This window comes from Cupressus sempervirens, chromosome 3, assembly GCF_028749045.1.
Source record: "Cupressus sempervirens isolate cs-2001-9-10 chromosome 3, ASM2874904v1, whole genome shotgun sequence".
Classification (NCBI taxonomy): Eukaryota; Viridiplantae; Streptophyta; class Pinopsida; order Cupressales; family Cupressaceae; genus Cupressus; species Cupressus sempervirens.
The window spans coordinates 398,529,193-398,556,274 of NC_143120.1; the positions used below are offsets into that span (position 1 = coordinate 398,529,193).

Below are 27,082 nucleotides of genomic sequence, written 5' to 3' on the forward strand. Positions count from 1 at the left end.
TCACTACTGTAATATCTCCATCAAGTTATAAAATTCGTTATTAAATCATAATAATTAAAATAGGTATAATTATTTAATAAATAAATAAATAATAATTGTTTTGTTTATGTTGGATCAGTAAAAGGCTAATATTCTGTACATATTATATTCCTCTAACAAATTTACAGTTTTTCCCTGTTCAAAGTGTGGGCATTGGAGTGAAAATAATGGGGAAGAAAACCCCCTGTATAGCCTGGGACCAAAGTCCTGTTCTAGATTGTACAAGTGCCCTGTATTTATATGGGGTCTTCAGAAGGCATACAATTTTTTTACAAAGGCATACATTTTTTTACATTGAAATTTACCCTTAACGAGGGTGTTAAAAGATTACATAGACATTTATACAATTGTATCATTACCTTATCTTTTGAGATGAAGAGTCTGAAATCTGCATCTCTTCATATGTTTTCCTTTCATTGATCTGCCCGTCTTTATAGTCTATCTTTTTAGACCCTATACATAATAAAAGATTCCTTGTGTTAGAACCCCTGTAGTTCCAATCAGAACTATATCTCAAAGTTGCAGGATAGTATAAAAATACATTTGTAAATAATGCTCTTTTAATACCATCATTTGGATTTTAGATATCAGGATTCAGAACCACTATTAATGTGAAAAACTTCTAAATTCTCATGAAAAAGCTTTTCTTGGGATGGCTTATATAGGTGGGGCATTTCTCAGTTATTGTCCTTTTTATGTGATAAATAATAATTGATAATTGATTTTTTTTTTTTGTGTGATCAGTATAAAGCCTAAGCCAAAACCTTTAGTGATAATTGATTTTTATTGATCAAACATCAAGTAAATAATTGAGTAGTTATTTAAATATATAAATTATATATATTTGATAAATAAATATTAATCAATAAATAAACAAACAATTATTAATGAATAAAGTCAATAAATAAAGGGTTTCTAGGGGCTCCTGTTGACGATATTTTCCAGACAGTTGCCTGCCAATACACACAGACGGTTGAAGGAATTAAAGGCTAATAGAAACTATCAAATACAAGCTTTTAATATTAAATAGCTAGGTTGAATAAGTCATGACGACTTATAACATATGTATGTTGAATGGTTAATAATAATATTATTAAGACTATTCAATAGTCAATGATACTAATATTTCTTTACGACCTTAGGTCATAACCTGCCATATAATCAATACACCATAATGACAGTGGATAGAGTATTGTTCTTATAGTTAGCACTGACTATTACTTATTAAGAGTATCAACTTTTTTTAAGCATCAGCCATTAATTATTAGGAGATATAGTATTGATTTGACATATGCAAGATGGTGATCACACTCAGTATGTGCTATGCACAAAAGTAAGTGATCTTATCAACAATCAACAATATTAACTGTTATCGTGGTGAGGAGATACTATATCAATAAGTAGTCAATGATTACAAATGAAGAGGCACATTTAAAGCAGCGATACAAAAAGAGACTAAATTGATTAGAAATTGACTAAAGAGACTAAATCGATTAAATTTGGGTTAAAACAGGCCTAAACCTAGTAGGGGACATTACACATTTAAAATTATGCTAGGACAGCTTCTTTGCATAATTTGATTGGAATTCTTTCTCTTTAATCAATTGGACTTTATATAATGGAATGAGCATTCTGTTTACATATAGTTTCTTTGAGGTTTTAATTTCTAACATTGTTGGGTTTATATGCTGACATTAGTGTAGTCAGGACTTCTTTGTATTTGTCCTTATGTTCAAGCAATTCAGTGGATGATTCATAATAAAATGAGTATCCAGTTTGAATTGTGTGTATACATTTATATTGATGTATATGCACATTAAAATATATGTTTCTGTGTATCTATTCATGTTAATGTGGGTAGTTATATCTGATGTGTTATTGAACAAGCTTCTAGAAGAGTTGTTTCTGATGATAATTTGGCTTGATGAAAGTACATTGACTGCTTCCTCCTTTATTATATGTGATTAGGACTTATAGGGAATGGTTGAATTTGCCAACGTCATTATGTAATCATCTAGTCTATAGATTGTCTTCACACATATCTTTAATCTGGTAATTATTTGCATAATGCATCAATATGATTTTGTAACAATTCTCTGTTAGGATCTTTCGTTAATAAAATAGGAAAATCTTTTTTCTCTTAAAGATGTATTTTCTTCCATATCTAAATAACAATGCTATATGGGCTGTTGCCTAAGGTAGAAAATAAGATCTCTTCACTGAAATAAATTTTAAAAGATGTATTTATTTGATGCACCTGGTTAAAATATTCAACCCTGTATCCTTGATGTCGTGTTTTACATCAAAGTTATAATAATAAACATTCTTTCTACTCTCCTTTCAATTAGCTTGTGCCATTTAACTTGTTTGACTGATAAACATGAGCTTTATTCTGCAGGGCTATGCATGGAATTGCGTGATCTTTACAGTCAGGTTTTTGGTTCAGCTGAGACGAAGCTTCCCCAAGTTGGCAAAATTGATAACTTGATGGAAACGCAAAAAGAAAAAGAGCCCACTGGCAGCTCGGTACCAGTAAACAATTCTAAAGTGGTACAACTGGAACAAGTGGAGAGGATGCGTGGGTTGGCATCTGAGACGGAATCTCGTGTACAAAAAGCGAGTAACTTTCATGTGAACGCAATGCATATGGATTATAACTATGGAAACAGAGTGTATAAGGGTGATGATCATGGAAAACAACATGATAGGCCTTTTGACACTGTGTCTGAAATAGCATCAAGCAATTTACGTGTGAATAATGTCCATGATAAACAACTCCAAGAGAAGCCTGATGAAATGGGAACTGCAGTAGAGTCTACCAGAGCTAATATCCACAAACAACAAGAGCATGAGAGGTTCCAGAAGTCTGTATCTGAGGTAGAATCAATCAGAGCTCATGCCTATGATGTTCACCAGAGACAAGAACAAGAACCTCAGGTAGTTGAGGCAGAACCAAATCAAACTCATACAGGTGATGGTCAGCTGCAAAAAGAGCAAGAGATGCCATGGATGGTAGTCTCTGATAGAGAATCAGACAGAGGACTATCTGGCATACAATCAAGCAGCATTCCTACAGTTGCTTTTCATGAAAAAGATCAAGGGAAGCCCCGAGTTGTGGTGTCTGAGACAGAATCTAGCAGAGCTCATACACTTGAACATCCGTGGAAGCAAGGACAGGAACAAAAGAGGCCTGAGAAGAGTCCAATAGAAACAGAATCTAATGGAGAGTATTCATATGATGTCCACGGGCAAGCAGTCCCAATAGAAGCTCTGCCTGGAAATACTAATAATGTTGTAATTGGTTCTGAAGTTTCAAATGTAGAGAAATCGCTTGAGTCTTATGTGGTTCCAGAAAGCCATGCTTTTTCTAATCAAGTTTCTGTGCCTCAAGATAACACTTTTGGAGCTTGTCAGGTGCCAGGCCTGCAGGGGATGCAAGCCTCTCTAAATATCCTGGCAGAAAGTCATAATAATGCTGCAGGTGGTTCTGAAATCTCAAACGTGAGGAAAACTCATGAATCTTCTGGGGTGCCACAAGCTCAGGCTTTACCTCATGAAGCATTTGTGATGCGGGATAATACTTTTGGAGTTCATCAGGTGTCAGGTCATCAGGGTATAGAATCTTTGCTAGAAAATTCTAATCACATTCTAATTAGTTCAGAAGTCTCCAGCGTAAAGAAAGCTGTTGAAACTTCTGCAGTACCACAAGGCTCAGAAAATCCTAATAATGTTATAATTAGTTCTGAAATCTCAAATGTGGGAATGACTCCTGGATCTTCCGGGACACCACCAGGTCATGCTTTCAGTCATGAAATATTTGTGACACAAGATAGTACTTTAGGAATTCATCAGGTGTCAGGCCCTCAGTGGAAGCATGTATCTGTAAAAGCTTTGCCAGAAAACCCTAACCACATTGTAATTGGATCTGAAGTCTCAAATATAGAAAAATCCATCGAATCTTCTGCAGTGCCCCAAGGCCATGCTTTTAGTAATGAAGTATTTAGGTCACAGGATAATACTTCTGGAATTCCTCAGGTGCCAGTCCCAGAGGAGAAGCAAGCCTCTTTGGGAGCTTTGCCAGAAAATCTTACTAATGTTATAATCAACTCTCTAGTCTCAAATGTGGTGCCTCAAGTTCGTGCATTTTCTAAAGAAATATTTGCTCCACAGAATGACAGCTTTGGAGGTTGTCCGGTGCCAGGTCCACTGGATTCTTCTGCTCCTGAGAGTGGGTTTCATAGTACTAGAGATTTTAATTTGGCAAGTCAGCAATATCCTTTGAAATCAAGCAGCTTTTATAAAAACAATGAGATGCCATTGGAGGTTGAAAAAGGGCCAGATGCCCCTGCTGAAAAGTATGGAGGAGCTGTACAGGACTTGCAAACATCACAGAGTCTTGGTGAAAATCGTATGGTGAATGAAAGGGAAACTGTTTTCTCTGAATCTCTTGAACTAGCCATGATGAAGAAACATGGATCAGAATGCATAGTAGAAAATCAAGTGGCACATGCCAAAGATGGGGCTGATTTGGAACCTGCAAGTAAACAAAGGAACATGGAACCAAACTTTGCCCAAGATGGAAAAAATCAAAGTCAAGAAATTGCTGTTCTTGAAAATTCGCCGGTTATTGGAAGAATAGAAGAAACAACCAACTTTGGATCCCAAAGGCAGACAGTGTGGCATAGTGCTTTTATACCAGTGCAAGGAACAGATTCTGTTCCAAATAGTAGTGTTCATAATGGAGATCCTGGGTATTTGAACATGTCTAGAAAAGCCCCTCTTTATAATATTGAAGCAGAAAATGCAAAGCAAGATGGGCATGTTTTATCATATGAAAAGTCAACAGAGATGTCTTTCAATCAAGCACAAGTTCTTGGAGATGCGACTTTGATGGATAGAGAAGAGCAAGATGGACTTAACCAAGTAGATCGTACTGCTCCAGAGGATGATGAGGTACTGATATAGTTTAATATCTGATGATGTAGTGGGCTGTGTAAGCCTCTTATTTTGCTTATTCAAATGTTCATCATTTTCAGCTTACTTATTTGGTTTAACTTAACAACTATTTGCTGTTGTTAGTTATGCTTGATCTTTGATAAACAAATATTAATTTTCTAGGACTCACAACACCTCACCCCGCTTCACTGTCTTGTCTTGATTCTGTCAATCAAATAGAGATCCAGCCATTCAAATCCATTTCAGCAGTTCACTCTTTCTGATGTTATAATTTATAGACCTAGTTGCTAAGCATAAAGTAATACTTTTTTGTTTGGAAGATTTAGACATGCAGGTGAACAGTTCATCTGACATACTACATGTGTGAGTGCTATTTTTTTTTAGCCAATTAGGTTTTCATTTCCCAGTGCCTAATCATGTAATTCTAATGCACCTTGGGCAACCTTGACTGAAGATTCCTTGATACCAAATATGAAGCTGGCTTTTCCTGTTCTGCTAACCACATGTCTCCTGTTGATTTTGGTATGGTTTGTTTCTTTTGTTTGCCATCTCATAGTGTACCTCTATCCTATCGTCCATGTTTCATTAACTTTGTTCAAAAGCATTGAGATGTTGCTAATTTCATTATAAGGTGATGAAATTTCTCAATGTCTACCTGGTTTCATAAAAAATATTGAACTTTGGTTAATATCAAACTGAAGCAATTAAGTTTTCTACATCTATCAAACCAATTCCACACCTAACTTTGTGTCTTAAAGAGAAAGGGCTATATTTAAATTACTTCTTTCTTCTTTGTTCGTTCAATATTCTACACAATGTGGGAGTTGAGATTGAGATAACATGGATAAGTGTGAATGATCAAATCCATAAAAGAGAAGTTTAAACTTGTTTTGCTTGGAAATATGAAACCTGATGTCAGAACTAATGCACAGTAAATTTAAGCTGCAACTTAATGTATTTAGCTTTGTAAGAGAAGTTTGCAATCTGCAGTTTGCATATCAAGTGGTAATCCCCTGCTGATAAGAGAGTCTAAAACTGAAGTTTGTATTTAGATTATTATTACATTTGATCTAAATAGCCAAATCAGGTACGGGAACGGGAACAGGTACGAAACACTGTTACGGCAGAAATATTTTTAGGGGGTTGGGAACATCCATTTAATGTGTGTGTGTGTGTGTGTGACTGTACGCGTGGTTAGAAAACATACCAACACCAATGCATGTATATGGCAGGTTATTATAAATATACGCGCTGCAAAAAAACAAATGAAGTTTTGAATTCACATACCAATAGATATTCTAGTAGCTAAACAAAACCATTACAAATTTCAGATTTTGAAACATAACTAGTTTAAATTGAAATTCAGTTTTCGATATCAAAAAGATCAAATTAGAGTGTCATGATATATAATTGTTGTTTAACATAGAAATAATACTAGTAATCACTGATCATGTAACAAACAGATTTTCATAATAAAATAAAGGTGATCTAGAAAGAGTTTTTCTCAACTAATTATTGAACAAAATATATTGAATTCCTTTTCATGAGACATTAATTGCTTTTAACTACCAATGATCAGCAAAACTTAACTGAAATAACTATGATAAAAATCTATGTTCCCCCAAGTTTCCGGTACGGGGACGGCAGGGGACAGCGGGACGGGTTTCGGGGACGGAAAATTTTTTTGGCGATTTTGGGAACGGGGGGGGGGGGGGGGGACGGGGACGGCTATATATATAGGAAAATTTTAAAATATAGTATATATATTGAAATTTGTAAATATACATGTCATCCATATGAAACTAAGCACAAAGCATGTCATTTAAACATTATAGAACCATAACATCCAACATTTGAATGCCATCTATGAAATAATATCCGGTTTTAGTATTTTACTATTTAGTATTTTAGTATCCAATTCTCAAAATGCATATCAATACAATATCAGAGAACACTGAACAATGAACATTAAGTTATTAACCATTGTCAATATCATAAGACTCATAATGATAAGCATGATAAATCATAAATCTGAAAATCAAAATCAAAATATGTCCAAAGCTATAGGCTGCCATAAAGTAATAAGTATCATATAACCAATGTATCATAATCATGTTCATGTTCAACATAAAAAGCAAAACATAGAAAATGAAGCAAACTGCTGCTCTTATTCTGCCTCTACTAATCCATGGCATCAAAATCAGAATCCTCCTCATTGTCATCCTCCACAGGAAGCGTAGTCTCATCTAATGGAACCCCAACCAGTCCTGGTGCTATGTCATCCTCATCTATCTGGGCCACATCCTCAGACTCAACATCCCATCGCAAAGCTGGTGTCTGCCTATACTCTGGAGTCTGGTGATCGGCAAGTCGAAGAGCATGATGCACTGTCACTAGCTTCTCCGCTCTTTTAGAGGTAAGTCTATTCCTCTTGATAGAGTGGATATATGAATATGTGGACTAGTTCCTCTCTGCAGCTGAAGAACTAGCAACCTGTGAAAGGAGGCAACCGGCAAGTATCTTTAACTCAGGTGTATCTCTCCCATGCCAAGTCCACCATCCAATAGGATTCCTCTGTGCCAAAACAACTCTATCCAACCTTGCTTGTGGCTTACCCAAGTTTGGGCCACGAAGGTTGGTGAAGTCAAGGAACTGTGCACGAAGAGTAGAGGCATCTTGAGCTGAATACATCTTATCAATTGCTTTTGTGAAGCCATCCAAAACTTCAGGATCATCACATGGGAGGCCCTTTCCACCCAACTGTGCATACCATTTGGGATTTAGAGCAAATGCTGCCATATGAAGCGGGGCATTCATTATGTTCCACCTCCGCGTCACAATAGGCCTAATATGCTCCTCATAAAAGTCCAATGTAGGATCTTTTGCCGCAACAATTCTCTTCATCTTACCCAACATGCTGTCAATAGTCTCATAGATCTCTCCTAAACTAGGAGCATCAGTATCAGCATATCTAATGACATCAACAATGGGTGCTATGACAGAGCAAATGTATCTGCAAGATCAAAATGCCAAAAAAAAAAAAAAAATCAGAATTAGAATTTTAAGAATTTTAAGATTATTAGTAGGAAAATCAGCAAGCAAAAGACTAATAGTAAATTTAAAAACCAACAACTTACTTCATTGTGGACCACCAACTCTCATCAAGGATCCTTTGCCTCACCGCTTTTCCTTCAGTGGACTTAGAATGAGGCCATCGTCCCCACTTTGGATTCACTACCATCAATTGAAAGGCCTCATACACCTCAATCATCCTCTCCATCAAGATGAAATATGTGCAATACCTATAGCAACAATTAAAAATTAAAAATTTAAACTTAAACATTAATGATTAAAATTTAAAACAAAAAGCATCACATGTAAGTAAACTTATAAATAATTTTTTTAAATAACTTAAAGTTAAAACAAACTAAAAGTAAACTATAATTATAATTGACATACCTTGTCTCGGCTGGTTTGAGGAACTCCTTCTTAGAGAAGGACCTGAATAGAGCAAGTGAAGTGTGGTGGTTGCAAATAAATATTTGCACTTCTCTAGCTTCTAGCACCGCTTGCTTCATCCATTCAATCTTCCCTATGTCCTTCAATGCATTGTTCAAGGAATGAACACAACAAGGGGTTCAAAATATGTGCCTATAAGCACCCTTTATCATCAAACCTGCTGATTTTCACACAGGTGCAGAATTTGTGATAACCTGTACAACATTAGAGGGCCCAATCTCCTCTATGGCATCTCGCAAAATGGTGAACTGAAAATCTGCATCCTTCTTCTTTCCTAAGCAATCTATGACTCTCAAAAAATAAGAGCCAACAGGGGATGTGACAATGATATTGATGAGTGGCCGATGTCTAACATCGGTCCACCCATCCATCACAATAGAGCAGCCTGTCCTAACCCAAGTGCATCTCATATCCTCAAATAATAAAACAACCTTTAAGTACTCTTCATCTAGGATAGTGGTTCGTAGCTTATGCTCACCGGAGGGCACAAATGAGGAATTCATGCTCATAATATCTTTCACCATTTGTTTATAATAAGTGGAACGGGCTGCATTATATGGGATACCATTAGCAACAAAGAATTTACCAATGGATGCCTCACACTTCTCCTTTGCCTGTGCATTAAACATACTTTCCACCGAGCCGTTCTCACTGCTACTTATCTTTCTCTTCCCTCTAGATCCACTAGGGCTGCCACTAGTACCAATGGTGGATGAAATATGCCTAGATGATTGTGAGGGAATGGATGGTGATGTCACTGTCAAATTTTGCCTTTCCATTTCAGCCTCTAAGTGCAATCTTTGACATTCTAATTTTTGTTCATCGGTTAGGTTAGGACAAGCTTCGACTCCTTGGCATGTAACACCTAAAAAATGTGACTTCACTCTTGTATAGCTGCCCCTGAAATCATCAAGACAAACATGACAATCCCACACCTTAGTCCCTCCCGAATTCTTTTTATCTTTTGGCCTAGGTGTGACATATTGGAAAAGAGGTTTTTTTCTATTGAAAGGACCCTTTGTAAAATTCTTCATAATGTTGGAAGGGCATTTAAACAAATCAGCTTTAGGATTGGGTTTTTGCCTAGTGTCACTAGTAACAACATCAACCTCTACATTTTCTTCTTCACTACTACTACTTGTACTCTCACTGTTGCTCATTGTGTTTAAATATGCAATTGAATAGATATATGAGCTGAAACAATAAAAAAATAAAAATAAATCAGACTTTGCAAGCTACAAATTTATTAAAAAAATGATAAATGAAAGCACAAAGAGTTTTATACTTACTTGGTGGACAAAATAGAAGATCAAACCCTTGGTCAAGCTCTTGGAAGCAAAACTATTACCTCCTCTACTTGCAAAATGAAAACTTCAGCCGGTTGCAACATAAAATGAAAACCAAAGAATGGTTAAAACAATTTAAATGTGTTGAGTTATATACATTTTAGGGTTTTTGGAGGAGTGGGGCCCACTAGCCGATCAAAAAAGACACAACAAATGTTTTTTTTATTTAATGTTTTGAGTTTGCAAAAAAGGGGGACGGCCGGCCGTACCCGATATGGTCGGGGGACGGCTAGACGTCCCCTTTCCGTACCGGGGACGATTGGCCGTCCCCCTTTTGTCCCCCCCACGTCCCCAAGTTTTGTGGACGTCCCCTGCAAAAAAAGGGAATTTGGGGACGGCTGGGGGACGTCCCATACCCGTCCCCCTGTCCTCGAGACGTCCCCGTCTCCGAAACGGGGGGTTTTAGGCCGGGTACGCGTCCCCGGGGAACATAGATAAAAATCAACTGAAATAACTGTAACAATGATCAACTATAATAACTGTAATAACGATTAACTGAAATAACTATGATAACGATCAATTGAAATAATTGTAGCAATGGTCAACTGTAATAACGATTAATTGAAATAACTATGATAATGATCAACTGAAATAACTATAACAATGATCGACTATAATAACTATAATAACTGAAATAACGATTTACTATCTTTCCTTGTATACAAGTAAAGTAAATGCATTCATGAAATAGAAAGAAGAATATACGAGAAGTGTCTGGTGAGTCTTTAATTGGTTGTGCAAGCCTCGGCTTTCGGTAAGAGGAGAAGCATTAACTTAGGCTTAATCTCCCAACCTCGGACTATATTCATCCCCACACAATCTATTGAATAGAAAGGCCCTCCCTACCCTAGGATCAGGCTTGAAATACTTTTAGTCCAACCACCTGAGCATTTCGATGCTTAGAATGTCCGCACAAGTATGGACGGACATGTTTGAATAATTGACACTACTGACATCAAGCGATCATAGATGACAAATATGCCTTTAATGACCTTGGCCAAGGTTTTCTGATGGGTTCAATGACCCGATCACCACCGCTCGACTTGACAACAAGGAAACAATAGTATGAACAAGCAAGAGCTATTAAATGAATTTAATTTAAAATTGTTATGTCATATTTAACTTTTATTTCAATGTTATTTCAGATTCCATCTCACCTCTTCACCTTTTCCATGGATATACAGTCGATGAGTCCTAGGTGCTCGAATCTCTAAGCAGTCGGCTTTGTCTGTTGATACTCAACTAATACAAGAATATTATATGTTTCTAGCTTATCACAATCTGTGATTTGAGAAATGTAATCTTTAAGACTTACAGAATAAATATCATTTGATTCTGACTTTCAATGGCATAAATAAATTATGATATCATGTCATGGATACTTGACTTTTATTCACCATAAATAGTTCTGTCCTAGAGAGGGTCTAACTGATGATATTTAAGCAAAGATGATTTATATCATAATTTGGAACAATATCTTACTGCTATAATATTCGGAATGCAGTAATATCTGATAATAAAACATATTGCAATGCTTGGGATATGGACAACCACATAACCTGGTAAAATCTGGAAATAAAATGGAGTCTTGCTGGATGCTAATAATCAGCTCTTCCACGGAATAAATCTTCAGGCGCAAACTCAGTGTGATTATTAATTACGTCTTCAGCAAAATATCAATAAAAAGGCAAAACGTTGCAAAGAAAAATGCAATAGTTATCAGGTGATGTATTGTAGGAATATCGTGTGATATATGCAGAGTATCAGATGATATGAAAAGAAATCGGGTGCTATGAAAAGAAATTGGGTGATATGTTTATATGCTCATGATCTCTCTTGGCTCATAATATAAAAAGGTATTTGAAGTCTCTTTGGCTTCCAAGAAGCCTTAACTTATAAAGAAAAGACTTGGCTCTTGATTGCCAAGAATATGCCAAATGTGCATTTTGGGTTTATAATGAAATTGAATAAATATGGAAAAAGATTTGAAGGTTATAAATCAAGATTAATTATAATATATATCTATCTACTTGCACGTAGATGTACTAATGAGGTGGTATCATATTATTTATTAAAATAATATTATGGTCACTTTTATTCCTATATCCATGTGCACGTACATAGGTATACATTGTAATGATGTGGTGGAAAAATCAATAAAAAACCATTTGAGGTATGCATTATTTTTAATTAAAATAATTAATGTTTTAAATGTTTATTTAATAGCTCATGTGGTTCCATCGATTCTATCCTGATGTTCAAGTTCTTAGGACCTTTCATGGCAATTAAAGGTCATACCTGTCAACTTGATAATTGGACTAAGTTAGTATCCCATTCTGTTGATCTCGTTTAGCAAGGCTTCTCCCCCTCATCTTCTCCTGCAATCACCCGTGCAATATTTCTACGATAGTAACAAGTTCCATAATAATTCTATAATACCATTTAATATGGATAAAGAATTTAATTATCAACCATAATTCCAAAATCAAGCAACTGCTAAACATCACATGACAAACAATGGATAACGACCATCTTCATTAAACAATTAACATAATGAATACAACGGATATATTTAACTACCCTCTTCACATGATTATGAAAGAAAATCCATTCAATCTAACGACTATAAATAAATTTAAAATTAGGTCAAAATTTGGGATGCAACAAATTGGTTTGCTAATAAAAACCATATGGGTCATCATCAATATCAAGATTGTCCTCAACATTGACATTAGACGATTGAACTTCACTGTTACTTATGTTGGCTACTTAAATCCTGCAATTTTAAAGATTGTGCAGCAATAGAGAGATGCAAGTTAGGACTCTCTGGTTCTACAAGCCACAACTTTGTTGCCCCTTGTACTAATCAGTTTTGTGAGTAAGAAGGTGCAAGATTGAATGCACAGAGACTAAATCCTCATCTTTGGTTGATGCCAACCAATTGCACTTCACTGAATGGATGAAGGAGTATGTACTCCAATTTCGTTCAGCAGAAAATGAACTAGCAACCTTTTAAAGAAAAGGTGAATCTCATTAAAGTCTCTAAAATTTTAGTAAATCAAATGACAAATAGTAAATTCAAAATGACAACCTCGTTAAGAGAGTGGATAAAAATTCATAAACTTGTGATAAAACTTTGATCGCGAGAAGTTGAAGGTGTGGCGATTTGTGGCCATTCAGGTACCGCCAAGAGTGAGCATCCTTCCTATACTTGTTACGAAGAGCGGTAGGACTATGACCAATGGTTGATGCAAAATCAACAAATTCACTTGTAATTGCATCCTCCATTTCATTATCAAGGAAGAGGTCTGTAACAATTTTCCTAAACTCGTCACCTACTTTTGCATCATGATATGGTGGCACCCTTGTTGGCATAGTAAGAATTTCTTCAATGTAACTTTTGGGACTCAAAGCAAGAAGATGGAGTGGGGTGTGGCTTATCTATGTCAGTAAAGCGAATCATACCTAAGATGGGCTTTGTTAAACTAAGAAGGTATTCTGCACAATCCCACCAAGTGTCATCCAAATGCCTTTGCTTGACATTTGTTGCTCTCTCAGTAATGGACTGCCTCCATATGTTCCATTCTTGGTTGATGACCATAGCATAAGGTGCCTCTCAAACATTAACAAGCTGTCTCAAGACAATTGAATTTGATGCAAATCTAGTCTCAGCAACCTATTTGAAAATAGAAAAGTAAGTAACTAAAAATAAAGAATAATATGTATTTATATAATTTTGTTGAGCTAAATTACTAAAATATTATATAAAATTGGATTGTTTGAAATTTGAATTTCCTTCAATAGCTCTAATCGTGAGAATGATCTACAAATAGCTTGGGAGAAGTGGTGGTTTGTTATGAACATTTGGATCTCTTGAGCTTTATCACACTCTTCTTTAACCCGAGATATTTTAGTACCCAACTTCTATAGCATGAGGTTGAGTGAAGGTATGCCACAAGGTGTCCAAAATATATGTGGGAATTGTGTCTCAACTAAAATATCAGCTGCTCTACAGTTCTTTGCATTATTCGTAACAACTTGGACAACATTTTGTGGACCCACTTCATTACTCACTGTATAAGAATGTCAGCACTAAATTGTGCATCCTTCACTTGGCTCTCACAATCAACAACTTTTAGAAACATTGCCCCTTTAGTGCACATTGCAATCACATTAATGCAGGACCTATTTAATTGCATCCTTCCACCCATAGGAAGTAATAGATACCTGTTTCTTTGCATGAGGCCTTAATGGGAGCTACTGAAGTTTCTCTGTGTTTGACTTGAATCGTCAATAAAGTGGTATACACCTCATAACCTAGGCTTGCGTACCCCTTTGGAGTTTCATTTATTTTTCTTACCTTGTCTTGTGTTTAGGGTGATCAAACAACATTGAATGATAAACTGGTTGCATAGAGGCACCTAACAATTGCTTGGTCAACAATATCTCTAGCATGATTATTAAATGCTATCTCTAATGCCCTTTTGATCTCTTTGGATAACTAGCCTCATCTTCATTTATTCTCATATATGGATGGCTTTCTATCACAATATCAGGAGCAACACTAGTTGTGTGACAATGAGAAGATGAAGCATGTGACTTCTGTGAGCCCATTCCTTTAGGCAATGGATGCCTCAACCTACTTTAAACCCTTTCATCTGCGTCCTCGTGTTCCTTAATGGATGCTGCTACTTTGGAAGCTGGTGTATGTACTTTATCTTTTCCTGGACAAAATTTGATTCTCTTTCCAATGATTTCACAGAAGTGCCCTTTCACTTGGCTTTAGGAACTTGTACATATCACATCACATCACACTCACAACATATCGAAATACATGTCCCTCCACTTGGAACATGTTCTAATATTTTTGTATTTCTCCATATTGGTGAAGCTGGATTGATAGTGAATGTAGTAGTGAATGCCATGGTAAATTTGAATAGCTTCTGTAAAAATAGCACCCTGCAATAAATTTAGAAAAGCTTTTAAAACAAATAATTTCAGTTAAATTTAAATAAGTATGCATAATAAATTATTGATATATAAATGTAATACTACAATTTACATGGAAAAATAATGGAAATCTATAAACTTAAAATATTTCAAGTTTATTTTTAATTTTTAAGTTTAAATCTTAGACTAAAATATACAACAAATTAATTATTAGTTTATTGTTAATATATATCATATTACTATATAGAAATACTACTAAAATCACAAATATTGGATTTTTTTTTTAATAAACAAAATAAATTATATTATAAGAAATTTATTAGAGCAATTTCTTTCCTTGTCATCTTAATACCTAATATTTAATATGAAATTTAAGCTCAATGTTTCTATAAACAAAATAATTCATAGCATTATCATATTATGCATCCCTATTTATTATTCCTACATAATATATTCTAATGTTTAAAGTTTATGTAAACAAAATAAATTTAAAATGAAATAGCTTAGTTGATATACTCGTCACCTCTGCGTATCCTCTGCTATCCTTTGTATGCTTTGATATTCGCTTTTCTTTGTCTGTGCTGGTTTGCTATGGTTGCTTGCGGATGTATGTTTGTGGTTGCTTGTGTATGTCCGTCGTCTGTAGTCATGTGAAACAACGATGTCATCTCCAGCTGCATGAAACAAAGGAAATTGCAGCAGCATGATAAGAGCAAATTTCAAGGTTTTCTCCTTTTAAAGTCAAACCTACAACTTTACTGACTTTGAGTCGATGCTGAATCACATCATTAATTTGTGAATCATTTTGGTTCGATTCAATTTTTTTGAGAGGTTTCATACTCCAAAAAATCAAACCCTGTTCGTACCCATAGAGATTTGATTCCGTTTTAGACTCTGAATTGATTCATTTCCAAAGTCTATCAATAGGGAGGGCCGATTCAACTACTTAGCATTTGGAAGCATAGAAAGCCTAATCTAGTTTTACAACAACAAATGTGTGAAACATATATGGAAGCAATAAAACATTGGCACTTAAAATAGATTCACCCGTCTATTTTGAAATTTCTGATATGATGATCTGCTCTGAGGAAAATAATTTTCTTACTTACAGTGTCCATTTTCATTTGGGATGGATTTTCTTTTGGATATGACTAAATGTTGTTAAGATTAGAGGTTAAGCTATGCTATGTAATTGGGAGAATTTATGTGTTTGAATTAGTTGGTTCGACTCTAAAAATAATTCTTGATAAGAATGTGTTGCAAAAGTGATGCAGTGCAGATTCACAACAAGAGGGATGATTATGAAGTTTATGAAATTAAGAATATTGTTCGAGTTCCTTTTGTTGATACTGTTTGGCCATGATATTTGTTTTCGTGGGGTATTTAGTTGAGTACAATCAATCATGTATTGCTTAACTGTGCTTGTGCTATCTTGCACTAGTTTGATTTGTTTTGTAACATTGATTATGTATTGATATTTATTTTCATCAACTCTATTTCTAGTAGTGCTAGTCTTTAAGTAGGATATAGTTTCCATAGCATGCCAAATTGTGATATTGCTATCCATAATCACTTGTGTAGTTTTTTGAGTCAAACTCATTGATCCTTGTTTCATGAGTAGTAGTTCATACGAACCCATCTTTCATGAAAATAAATGGAACACTTAGCACTCATTGCATCTAGGCGATGCCCACAGAGGTGAAGCACCGAGACTTCTCGAGAGGTCACCTATCCCAGTACTACTCTAGCTCGAGATTGTTTAATTACAAAGTTTCCTCCATGGTTGAACCCACTCTACTTGCAACCCCAGTTGCAAAACCTTCAACATGTGTTGTGCCTTATTAGCCATTCAGTAGAAAGCCCCTTAAGCTCATCAATTGATAAGTCAGAGATATTTTCCACAAAAAGTCAAATTGAGATATCGCCATCAGGATTTAACTTTGTAGTTTATCGAGTTAAACTCATTGACCTATGTTTCATAGTAGTGGCTCATATGAACACATCTCGCATGAGAATAATTGGAACACTCAACGCTTATTGCATCTAGGTGATGCTCATAGAGGCGAAGCACCAATACTTTTTGGGAGGTCACCCATCTCAGTTCTACTCTAGCTCGAGTACGCGTAACTATGGAGTTTCCTCAACGGTTAAACCCACTCTGCTAGTTTAATTTGTTTTATGACATTGATCTTGTACTGATATTTGTTTTCATTAGTTTCAACCCACTATATTGGGTTTAGACCCTACCGCGAACTCGGGCGGATCCACGACAAACCTGAGAGGGCCCTTGGCAATAAGGTCCAAAAAGTGAAATAAAACAACTTAAATGAATGTTTTTTTAAATAATATTTTTTACAATCATGAACATAGATTAATGAGGGAGTATTTAATGTTCTCTTTACTATCATGAACATAGATTAATGAGTGAATATGTAATGTTTATCTTTGACATTTGGCATTGATCAATGATCAAGCAACATATATTCATACTACGAAATGACTTAGTTTTGCAATTAGGCACGTTTCTCTTATTTACACACACACACAAGAACCCACCCACGATCCCAAATGAGAATTTTGTGTGTTGCCCGAACCCACGAACTCAAACTAGAACCTGAATCAACAACTTAAGTTTTGTCTCTAGCATACTGATAGTTCCATAGCTTTTATTATTTATCGCTCATTATACAATTGGTACTAAATCCAATTTGAAGCCCACAAAAAATCCTAGGGAAATGGGAAAGAACTTTAAAGATAGAATTGCAAAATTCATTTAAGTTATGAAGAGATGGAAGAGAGGCAATAAGCATCTCTTTTCACGCTTACCACAGATCGCTAGTCTCATACTGGAGGGATTTTATTTAGTTGCGCTCTTTGCTGTTTTTGAAACAATTTAGATGCTTTTGGATTGTATTTTTCTTCAGACATGCTCATAGAGCTATGGTACATTCATTTTCTGTGTATTCAGACATTTTAATTTGTGAAGCATTGGGTCTTTGAAAACTCTTAAGTATTTGGATACCGATAAATGCTGGTGAAAAGTACTATTAAATGCTAATGTGGTGCTAAAACATTCTTTTATGCTAAACATGTTGTATTGGGATTGAAGAGGAGGAAGCTTTTGATGATGAAGCTCACTTTAATGCTGGAGAGATGTTAGAGTCATAAGATTGGATAACGTCAATGACTGAATGACGTCTGGTGTTGAGTTAAACATCAATAAGGCTTGGTTCTTGTAGAATTGGATGATAACACAATAACTGCTTTTGATGAGCCTTATTTTAAAGAGGTTGTTACATCTCCAACAGTGCAAGAATTGATAGTTACATGGCATAGTTGCGAGCTATTGTTGGATCAAATAGTACCTATATTATAGCTATGCAGTTGGACTGGGAGAATATATATATATATATATATATATATATATATATATATGAGAGAGAGAGAGAACCACGCCCAAGTTGTATAAAGACATTTTCTTTAGAGGGTTTTAAGTAGCTTTGTCACTAGTAGGATAAGGTCAAGCATCATGCATAGTATATATGCGCTTAAAATGCTCCAGTGGATTGGGCCATGTAGATGGATAGAATTTATACAACAGGTATTTATAAGATACATGTGAGATCTTTAGTAAAGCAGGCACTCATAGCTGCAACCAAAGATGTTAATATTAATTTTTCCATCATATAGATTCTCATTAAATCATGTTATCTCAGCTTAACATAATTCACCATAGTTACTTTATAAGCACATAAAATTAAAGTCATAACTTCAACCATGCAGAGGGTGGTACAAGGGCTTTTCCTCTTAGCAAATATGAAATTTACTAAATTTGTCAGTCATGGACTCTCTCAACATGACAATAAAAGAACAATTAACTTACTAATATCTAAAAATCATGGAATCACTCAACATGATAGGCTTGCAAGAATCACAACCAACTTACATCATAGACTCTCAACGTGATGTTGTCATGGAATCTCTCAACATGACATCCAACTCCCATCATGGAATCTCTCAACGTGATGACATCATGGACTCTTTCTACATGATGTTCACTATGATTTCTCTCATAATTGAAAGAGTTATCATAGCTGTCCATACAACTTCGTTAATTTTACATGAATAAGAACTCATAATTAACAAGAAGGAAAATCAGAGCTGAGACTTGTTTCCAACAAGAATCTCTACAATACCTAACTCGTCATAGAGAAAAACTCATTAACAACATGTATAAGAATGACTGAGATTTTCTCTCAACAAAGACTCCCTCTCAGCAGGGACAACTTTTGATCACCACAATAAAATAGCTGATGTAACCCTCTTCTGAAGCTGAAAATCTCCCATTAAATCATCAAAGCAATATCCTCATCTCATTGCTTCTTGTTGTACTGCAGCCAAGAGAGATAAAATCAGCCTATCATAAATATCAATGTCAAAAGGAAACTACCTTTAGTTATATAAAATTCATGAACTATACAAAATACAATGCTTATCTTTATGTTGGTGCCAAACCAAAAGCCATTTAACAACCGTTGTAGCCATCTTGCTACAAACATTGATGTTGAACTTTTCTTCCTCTCATTAGAAGAAGAACAGAGTAATCACTGTCAGCTGAATTGTGTATGCAGATGCACCAATGAAGATGCAAAGCCTCCACCAACACCTAACTCCTGTCGTTTACACTATGCATCTCCTTCAGTAATGGGAAATTCACCACAAACAATTTCTTGCTTGCTGGTATACAAACTACTCGCAAGTACTTGAGCACCACAGTAACCTGTAGATTGCCATTTAACTTTGTCGCCTATAAGCCACAACTTAATATATGTCAACAACCTCTAAACATCCTTCCTGATAATCATGTCGTACATGCAACAAGCTATGATTGACTAATCATAAAGATGCTCGTCAAATGACCCTGTTGAGAATTAACCTTGATACAGAAGTGCTGATACATAAAAAATATATATAGCTCAACTTCACATTAGATACTGATAAAAAGGATTTCCTCAGACTTGCTCTTATACTTTACATGAAACTTATGCTCGAGGCATGGCAGTGTCAAAAGTTTATACACAAAACTACAAAAGAACTTTAATTGTTCTCAAAACATGTATCCCACAGTGTAGCATCCAAACTGAAACGATAAATCGCAAGGGAATTTGCTACTTTGATCTTTCACTGCTCAATTATATTTCCAAGCTTCTTTAATGCTAGGATGTTTGTGGCTTATCCTTAGATGAATGACTTTGTTGAATGAACCAAGGAATCCTTGCTTCTACTCATTTATTTAGCATTGCAAATACCCTGAGGAAAGAAAAAATCTTGAAAACCATTCTAGATCAAATCAAATTTTACCTCTAAAAATATTTCATTGGCTTCTACACAAACTGGTCATTAAAACTTCAATCCCAAATCCTTACTTGTCATCTATAATTCACTTAAAACAAAACATTTTAAAGCCAATGAATAGAAAACAGTGAAGAAAATGGATCAGAATAAAAATACCTTCCGAACATTCCATACTTGCTCTCCTTCACGGAGTCCTCGAATGTTGTTAATTTCTCTCCAAACATAGACATCATTTTGGCTGCTCTAGTTACAGCAGAAACCCTGAAATCTGGCCCAAAAAAACAATTGAAAATGAAGGACAATTCTGGATTGAATTTGATTTGTTGGAAAAGTCAAGTAGATAGAAGAAAGTTCTCCAAAGCCTTCAACACTGAGCCGAAAAGAATAGATTGGATAACAGAGAAGATATATGAATTTCAACCATTGAAGAGATGTTCGATCACTTTAATGAATGTCAGTTACAAAAATGCAAGATTATAATCCACTGCGAATGGTCACCATCATAAAGGACACTGACAACAAGGATAGAAACACATGTACAATGCTTAATCGGTGATCCATAAATGGCCATTATAAGATGATGCTAAGTCAACATCTGACTGGAACTGGCAAGAGAAGAAACCCAATGGTGCAAGGAAAATTAATTGTCCCACATAGTGAGAGAAACCTTGATGTGAAACAAGAGGCCTTTTCTTGGCTCAAATCATAGCAACGGAAAAGTCAGCAGCAACTGAAGTTCGACAATGACCATCGTTGTTCATAATGTTGTCCTACATTTTGTCACCACAAAATGCAGGTAATAGTATGAAACTTTGTCAACTTAGTTTCTCATTTCTCCAAGTTTAGTTTATTATTTAATTGGTTAGTATTGATCAACCAATCGATTCCAATTGATATAATGAATCCTTTTACTGAAGGCTTTCATCAAGTCTTTTTAGTTATTCTGTTTGTTGAGCCCTTTTCGCATTTTTTAGTGTGTTTGATGGCTTTTAGTCTTTTGGTTTTGTTCAAGTCATTGCTTTCTAGGTGCAACTGCATGAATTAAAATATCATGTTATATTTTGAAGTTGACATCACTTTCTGAAAAATATAGCATAAATACACTTCATTTTATGTTTTTAAGTTACTTTATCATTTAATTTTTTCACTTAACTAACTATAGAGCACTTTATGTTATATTTTTAAGTTTAGTTGCTTTTTAATTTTTCACTTGAGTATATTAACTATATAATTTGATTTAAATTTTGAATTTAAATTTAACTATCTTAGTAAATATTACTTTTTGAATGATATTTACACATTATATATTTATCTATATAGTGTAAATATTATTTATGACCCATTTAAGTAATATTTCTTCAAAAATTAAGTTGGCATGTGTGCTTAATTCATCACTTAAGTTGTGCATAACATGTCTACAAGCATAATTACATCAAAATATGTAATTGCCTCTAGAAACCATGATTTTGAATGAAAAGGCAATTTTAAAACATATAAAACATGTAAATACATATGTTTTAAAATATGTAGGGACTCCCAAAAGGTGAGACATGCATATTTAAGTGTTTTCAAAACATGTAGTGACCCCCAAAAGGTGTGATTTTGCACTAAGGATCATTTATGAGCACATTTTAAAATATGCATATGCACTCAAAAGGTGCGATTTGCATTTGGTCTTCTATTACATGTCTTTGAAATATGTAATGCACCCCAAAAAGTGCGATTTTACACTAGTCTTTTATCATTCCAAAATTTGGGGGTTAAGGATCATTTGTGAGCATATTTTGAAATATGTAATGCACCCCAAAAGGTGCGATTTTGCTCTTGGACTCTATTATATGTTTTTAAAACATGCAATCTCTTCCCAAAGGTGTGATTTGCCTTTAATACATGCATATGCCCTCATAGAACACGAAATTGAAGATTCAAGGGCAAAAAACTTGATATTTTCCTCCTCCAAGAACATGTTTTTCATAAAAAATACTTAGATCTGTCCATATAATGGCTTGAAATCTATCACAAGGGGGGTGTTTATGAGTTTTAATGCATATATATGCATTTGGGGTTCATGATTTTGCATATCCAAAACAAAAATGACTAAGATTTTTGCATTTTTTAGCCACTTTTTTGTTAAAAACGTCTAGATTTGGGGCAATTTTGATCACATTTGGCTCAAATAGAAGTCGTTTTGAGGTTTTGATCCATATATTTGCTATTGAAGAACACATTTTTGCCTTTAGATGTCAAAAATGTTTCATTTCATTCTTTCTATGAATCACGTTTTTGCTAAAAAAGCCTAGAAAATTGGGTTTTTTAATCCACTTTTATGTGTTTTAAAGCCACGTTTTTTGCATTTGGATCCATGTATTAGCATTTGGGGAAGTCGTTTTCGCATTCCCAAGCCAAAAGCGATCAATTTATATGCATCTGTGAGCCACGTTTTTGCATTTCCAGCCCATATATTTGGATCAATAGAGGTTGTTTTTGAGTTTTAATGCACATTATTGCCTTTGGAGACCACATTTTTGGCATTCTCATGTCAAATTCGACCCTTTCATTGCTCATTAATATTTGTTGAATACAAGTGTGGAAGAAGTCAAATTATTGTTTGATAACCTGAATTTGGAGAAGAATTGGTCTTCAAAGTCTATGATTCTTGCTATTTTGGCTCTTTGATCTCCAAGTAAATGGACTTTTTCAAACTTGCTTATCAATTAATTCTTATATTGTTATTTCCATGCATATTTTGGCTTGAAGTTGTACACTTGGCCATATATATGCTATGAAAAGTGCATTTTGCCTTTAAATATGATGAAAATTCTCATTTTCATACTTATGGTTTTTTTCCAAATTCAAAATTCGAATTTGCATATTGAAGAAACTTGCCTCTTGGCATTTTTGAGTCTAAAATCAAAAGTACGTGTTTCTTTTGTGCTTGTTTTCATTGTTTATTTGTTTGCTTTTTCGTTTTTCTTCGTTTGGAAGAAATTGCAAGTTCTTTCCCAAGAACTTGAGTATGTTTTACTTCACTCCACCTTCCACCTCTTCATGCAAGTGCATTGTTTCATTCCATATTCGCCATTACATGCCAAGACACATTGCATCCATTCCTTTCATATGCAATTACACTTCAAGAGCACTTACATGTAATTCTAATTGCACTTCCCATGTTATGACACACTGCATCTCATTCTCCACATGCAATATTATGATAATAAATAGTTTCTGTTATCTCTGTTCAGTATCTAATGGTTATCTATTGTAATCTTTTGTAAATATTAGAATGTTTCTAATATTTAGTTTTTCGTTTCTAGAAAAGAATGTTTCTATTCTTTTAATTGTTTCTTAAGGAAACATCATTCAACCTCTTGTATAAATTGACCTCTCGGTCTGTGTTAATATCAAGCAAATATCTTCCAATTACTTCGTAATATGGTATCAAATCTAGCACTTTAAATTTTTTTTAAAGTTATTATAATTTCTTGGTTGAAATTATCTACCTTTTATTTTCGAAATTATTTACATGCACATTTGCTTCCAACTCTCTCTATAATTCGACTAGGGTTTTTGTTTTGAGAGATCTTAATTCACCAACTTCTGGTTCGGTTCTGCAGCCCATTTTTGTCCAGATTCATCTATTTTTTCTGCCATTGTGGTTTTTTTGCAGCAGGGCCGTTTTTGTTCAAAACCCTAATTTTTGGCTTCGAATTTTTTTTCTAATTCCAAATTCTTAGTGGGTTTTACGAGAGCTCAACTAGGTTGTCAGATTTTTCTGGGTGCCTCGATTTTTGTGCCTCAATTTTCGAGCCAGCCGATCCAGAAATCGATAACATATTCTTTGGAACTTTTGAGCTCTCTTTTGGGTCATCCTTCAAGTTTTATGGGTCTCTACTTTTTGGGGGTTGCATGTACTCGCATTTTTGTTGCATGTACTTGCATGTTGTTTGCATGTGTTCCTTTACCATGTAGAGTCTTGTGTTTTGCTGCCCTTAAAAATTCTGATGGGTTTTTATAATTTTTTTCCTCAAACAAAAATTCTGGTGGGTTTCTATAAATTTTCCCTCAAAAATTTATGATTTTGTAATTTACAAAGTTGTGTCAAATTCCTTTGTGTGTAGGTTTCTAATTTTTTCCTAAAAAATTATTTGTTAGGTTTTGATTGATTTTTCACCTCAAAAACTATGTTGGGTTTTGATTGAATTTTCACCTCAAAAATCATATCAGATTTTGATTGATTTTTCACTTCAAAAATCATGTTGGGTTTTGATTGATTTTTCACCTCAAAAATCATGTTCGGTTTTGATTGATTTTTCACCCCATAAATCGTGTTTGGTTCTTTCGATTTTCTCCTGACAATCATGACTTTTTGTAGTTTGTTTTGGAGCATTATACCCATCTGCAAAGTTTTGGAATGTTATCCAAAGTACTATTAGCAGTCTTCTCAGTAGACATCCTATGCTCCAAATTTAGAAGGCTTCTAGAAGAACATTCAATGCAACTATTGCCACAAGTTTGGGCACCTGAAGGTTGAATGTTGTAAGTGCTTAGCTGTCCTATCTAAGCAATCTGGTTCGCAGCCCATAGTGAACAGTGCGGAGCCCCTTGAGTAGACAAAATCTGCCTTTTACATTTTTTGATAGCTTTGTGCTCTGGATAGATTAACCATTAAGGGAGGGTATTACGATAATAAATAGTTTCTATTATCTCTGTTTAGTATCTAATGGTTATCTATTGTAATCTTCTATAAATATTAGAATGTTTCTAATATTTAGTTTTTTGTTTTTAGAATAGAATGTTTCTATTCTTTCCGATTGTTTCTTACGGAAACATTGTTCAACCTTTTGTATAAATTGACATCTCGGTCTTTGTTAATATCAAGCAAATATTTTCCAATTACTTCGTAATATGCAATTACATGTAATCTCACCCTTCATCTACAATTACACGCATTTCCATCTTCCGAACCTAAATGCATGTTCATTTTACATGTAATTCACTTTATGTATAATGACATCCAAAGAACTTGTTTTTGATTAAAGTTCACACTTTTAAAGTCAAAATTTATCATTTGCACACATTCCCATGTGCCTAGCCTTCATTCCTCAAGGCATCTTTATAAGAACTCTTCCTTTTCCCATATGCATTTACATGCCATCCATCTTCCTAAGTCCCATTTTAGCCCTTCACATGTACTTTCCATATTACGTCCAATTCATTGCTTATGTTCCATGAGTATCTAATCAATACTTCGAATATACTGTTCCTCAGAGATCCATTTTGCCAATATTCTCATGGAATCAGAATCCATATCTTCCAATGATGAATTCAATCCTATTGAAACTTTCAAGTTGAAGCAAGTAGAGATATGCCAAAATTTCTATAAAGAGTGAAGACTCTAGTAAAGAAGGCATGCTTTGAATCAAAGAAGTGGTAATTCATTTGGTCACCATTTTCCTAATGATTGTTCGAGAACTTGAGTTTGTGTGGGAATGCGCCAAGCACTTTACTTAAAAAGAAAAAAAGAAAAAAATTAAAGGCACTAATAGAAAGTTATTTCGAGTATACATCCGGACACCTTCAAGAAGGTTTTCAAAGTGTCAAAGATTCCAGAACGTGCCAATCTACAAAGGAGAATTCACAACAACTTGATAGAGAAAAGCTTGATCACATCAAGTTTTCAAATGACAATGGACAATTCATCAAATAGAGTCAGAGGCTATCAAAAGACGCAACACCATGGTTATCAAGGTGAATGCAGCGACACAAAATACTAGAACTCCCGATCCTATGATCATCTAGTATAGCATCGCCAAGTACAAGGCCCTTTAGAACAATCCCTAGGATTGTTTCATTTCTCTTCCATCTTTCTTCTTATTTCATGTTTGTAATTAAAGAGGATGTATTACATGAATATGTGTAATTACATGTAATACGATTTACGCGTGTAATGACATGTAATCCAATAATTTCTCTTGTTAGTTAGACCGGTCAAAGTTGGTTGAGTTGCTCCCACTTTTTCCGCCTTTTTCTCAACTCCTTTTCCTATGTAAAGGAGTGCCCCCTCATTGTAAAAATCATCTTTGTTGTATGCAAGACAACTTTGCCAAACTTGTGCAAGCAGAAGTTTGATTGTGTAGTAGCAATTTTGGAGAAAAGTGAATAAAAAAAAATTGGATTCAAAGCTTTGATTGGAAGCAATTGTGATAGATCAAATTAGAAACTTTGACTGTAATTTGTGCTTATTGTCTTTGATTCATGTTATAATTGTGTGTTCAATAATAGAGCATAGTGCGTTAAGAAGCAATTGGAGCCGAAGCTTTGACTAGGAGCGGTTATGGTAATACATAGACTAGAAGCTTTGATTGTAGCTTGTGTTACCATCTCAGATTCACGAAAAATAGTTAGAACTTCCCTACTTTTGGAAGTCTTTGTGCCCCAATGGTATAGGTTTTTCTTATAGAATAGAGATCATCTACTTCTGGTAGTCTTTGCGCTCCAATGGTAGTGATTTAGTGATTTTTATTATAAATTAGACAAACAGGACTTAGAGCCAAATCAATACGCTTTCAATCAGCCTTTGAGTTGGTGTTGGTTTATTGGGATCATTGTTTCCAGCTACCAGAGAAAAGTTTAGTTAGAGATTTCATCTTGCCCATTACTCGCTTCGTGGGTAAGTGGATTCTTTCCTGAAAGTTAAAGAGGAAAGAATATTGGTAACACCCCTTACAAAATCTCTCAACTTCTTGCTTACCTTGAGTTGATCCAAGGATCGGTGAGAAGGGGGAGCCTTCCCTTTAATGTAAGTGAGACTCGGTCTCATATGCTGTGGCTGGTCTACCTATTTTGCAATTGGATTTTCACAAAACTGTCAGTTGCAAAATATCCACCCAACACATAAAAGTGTGGAAGGGGCAATC

The 27,082-nt window shown here is 34.8% G+C and overlaps 2 protein-coding genes across 2 annotated transcripts in view; one reads left to right on the forward strand and one right to left on the reverse strand.

The window, feature by feature from the left end:
• LOC149566699 (uncharacterized) overlaps positions 1-27,082 on the forward strand; it is a 79,177-nt gene that overhangs the window by 26,306 nt on the left and 25,789 nt on the right. The window contains exon 9 of the mRNA XM_089820020.1: positions 2,438-4,992. Coding sequence (XP_089676146.1) covers positions 2,438-4,992 — 2,555 coding nt within the window. The remainder of the gene's footprint in view (positions 1-2,437; positions 4,993-27,082) is intronic.
• Positions 7,066-8,562, reverse strand: LOC149566700 (uncharacterized). Its single transcript, XM_089820021.1, has 2 exons — positions 8,133-8,562; positions 7,066-8,008 (listed from the first exon to the last, which is right to left on the reverse strand). Exons 1-2 carry the CDS (start codon positions 8,336-8,338, stop codon positions 7,456-7,458), a joined length of 759 nt encoding a protein of 252 aa, XP_089676147.1. The 5' UTR covers positions 8,339-8,562; the 3' UTR covers positions 7,066-7,455.

Bases quoted from the DNA above. Each gene is read 5' to 3' on its own strand.
- LOC149566700 (XM_089820021.1), bottom strand. From the start codon at position 8,338: ATGTTTAAGTTTAAATTTTTAATTTTTAATTGTTGCTATAGGTATTGC. The intron at 8,009-8,132 runs GTAAGTTGTTGG...TTGATCTTGCAG, and splicing joins AGTTGGTGGTCCACAATGAA to ATACATTTGCTCTGTCATAG.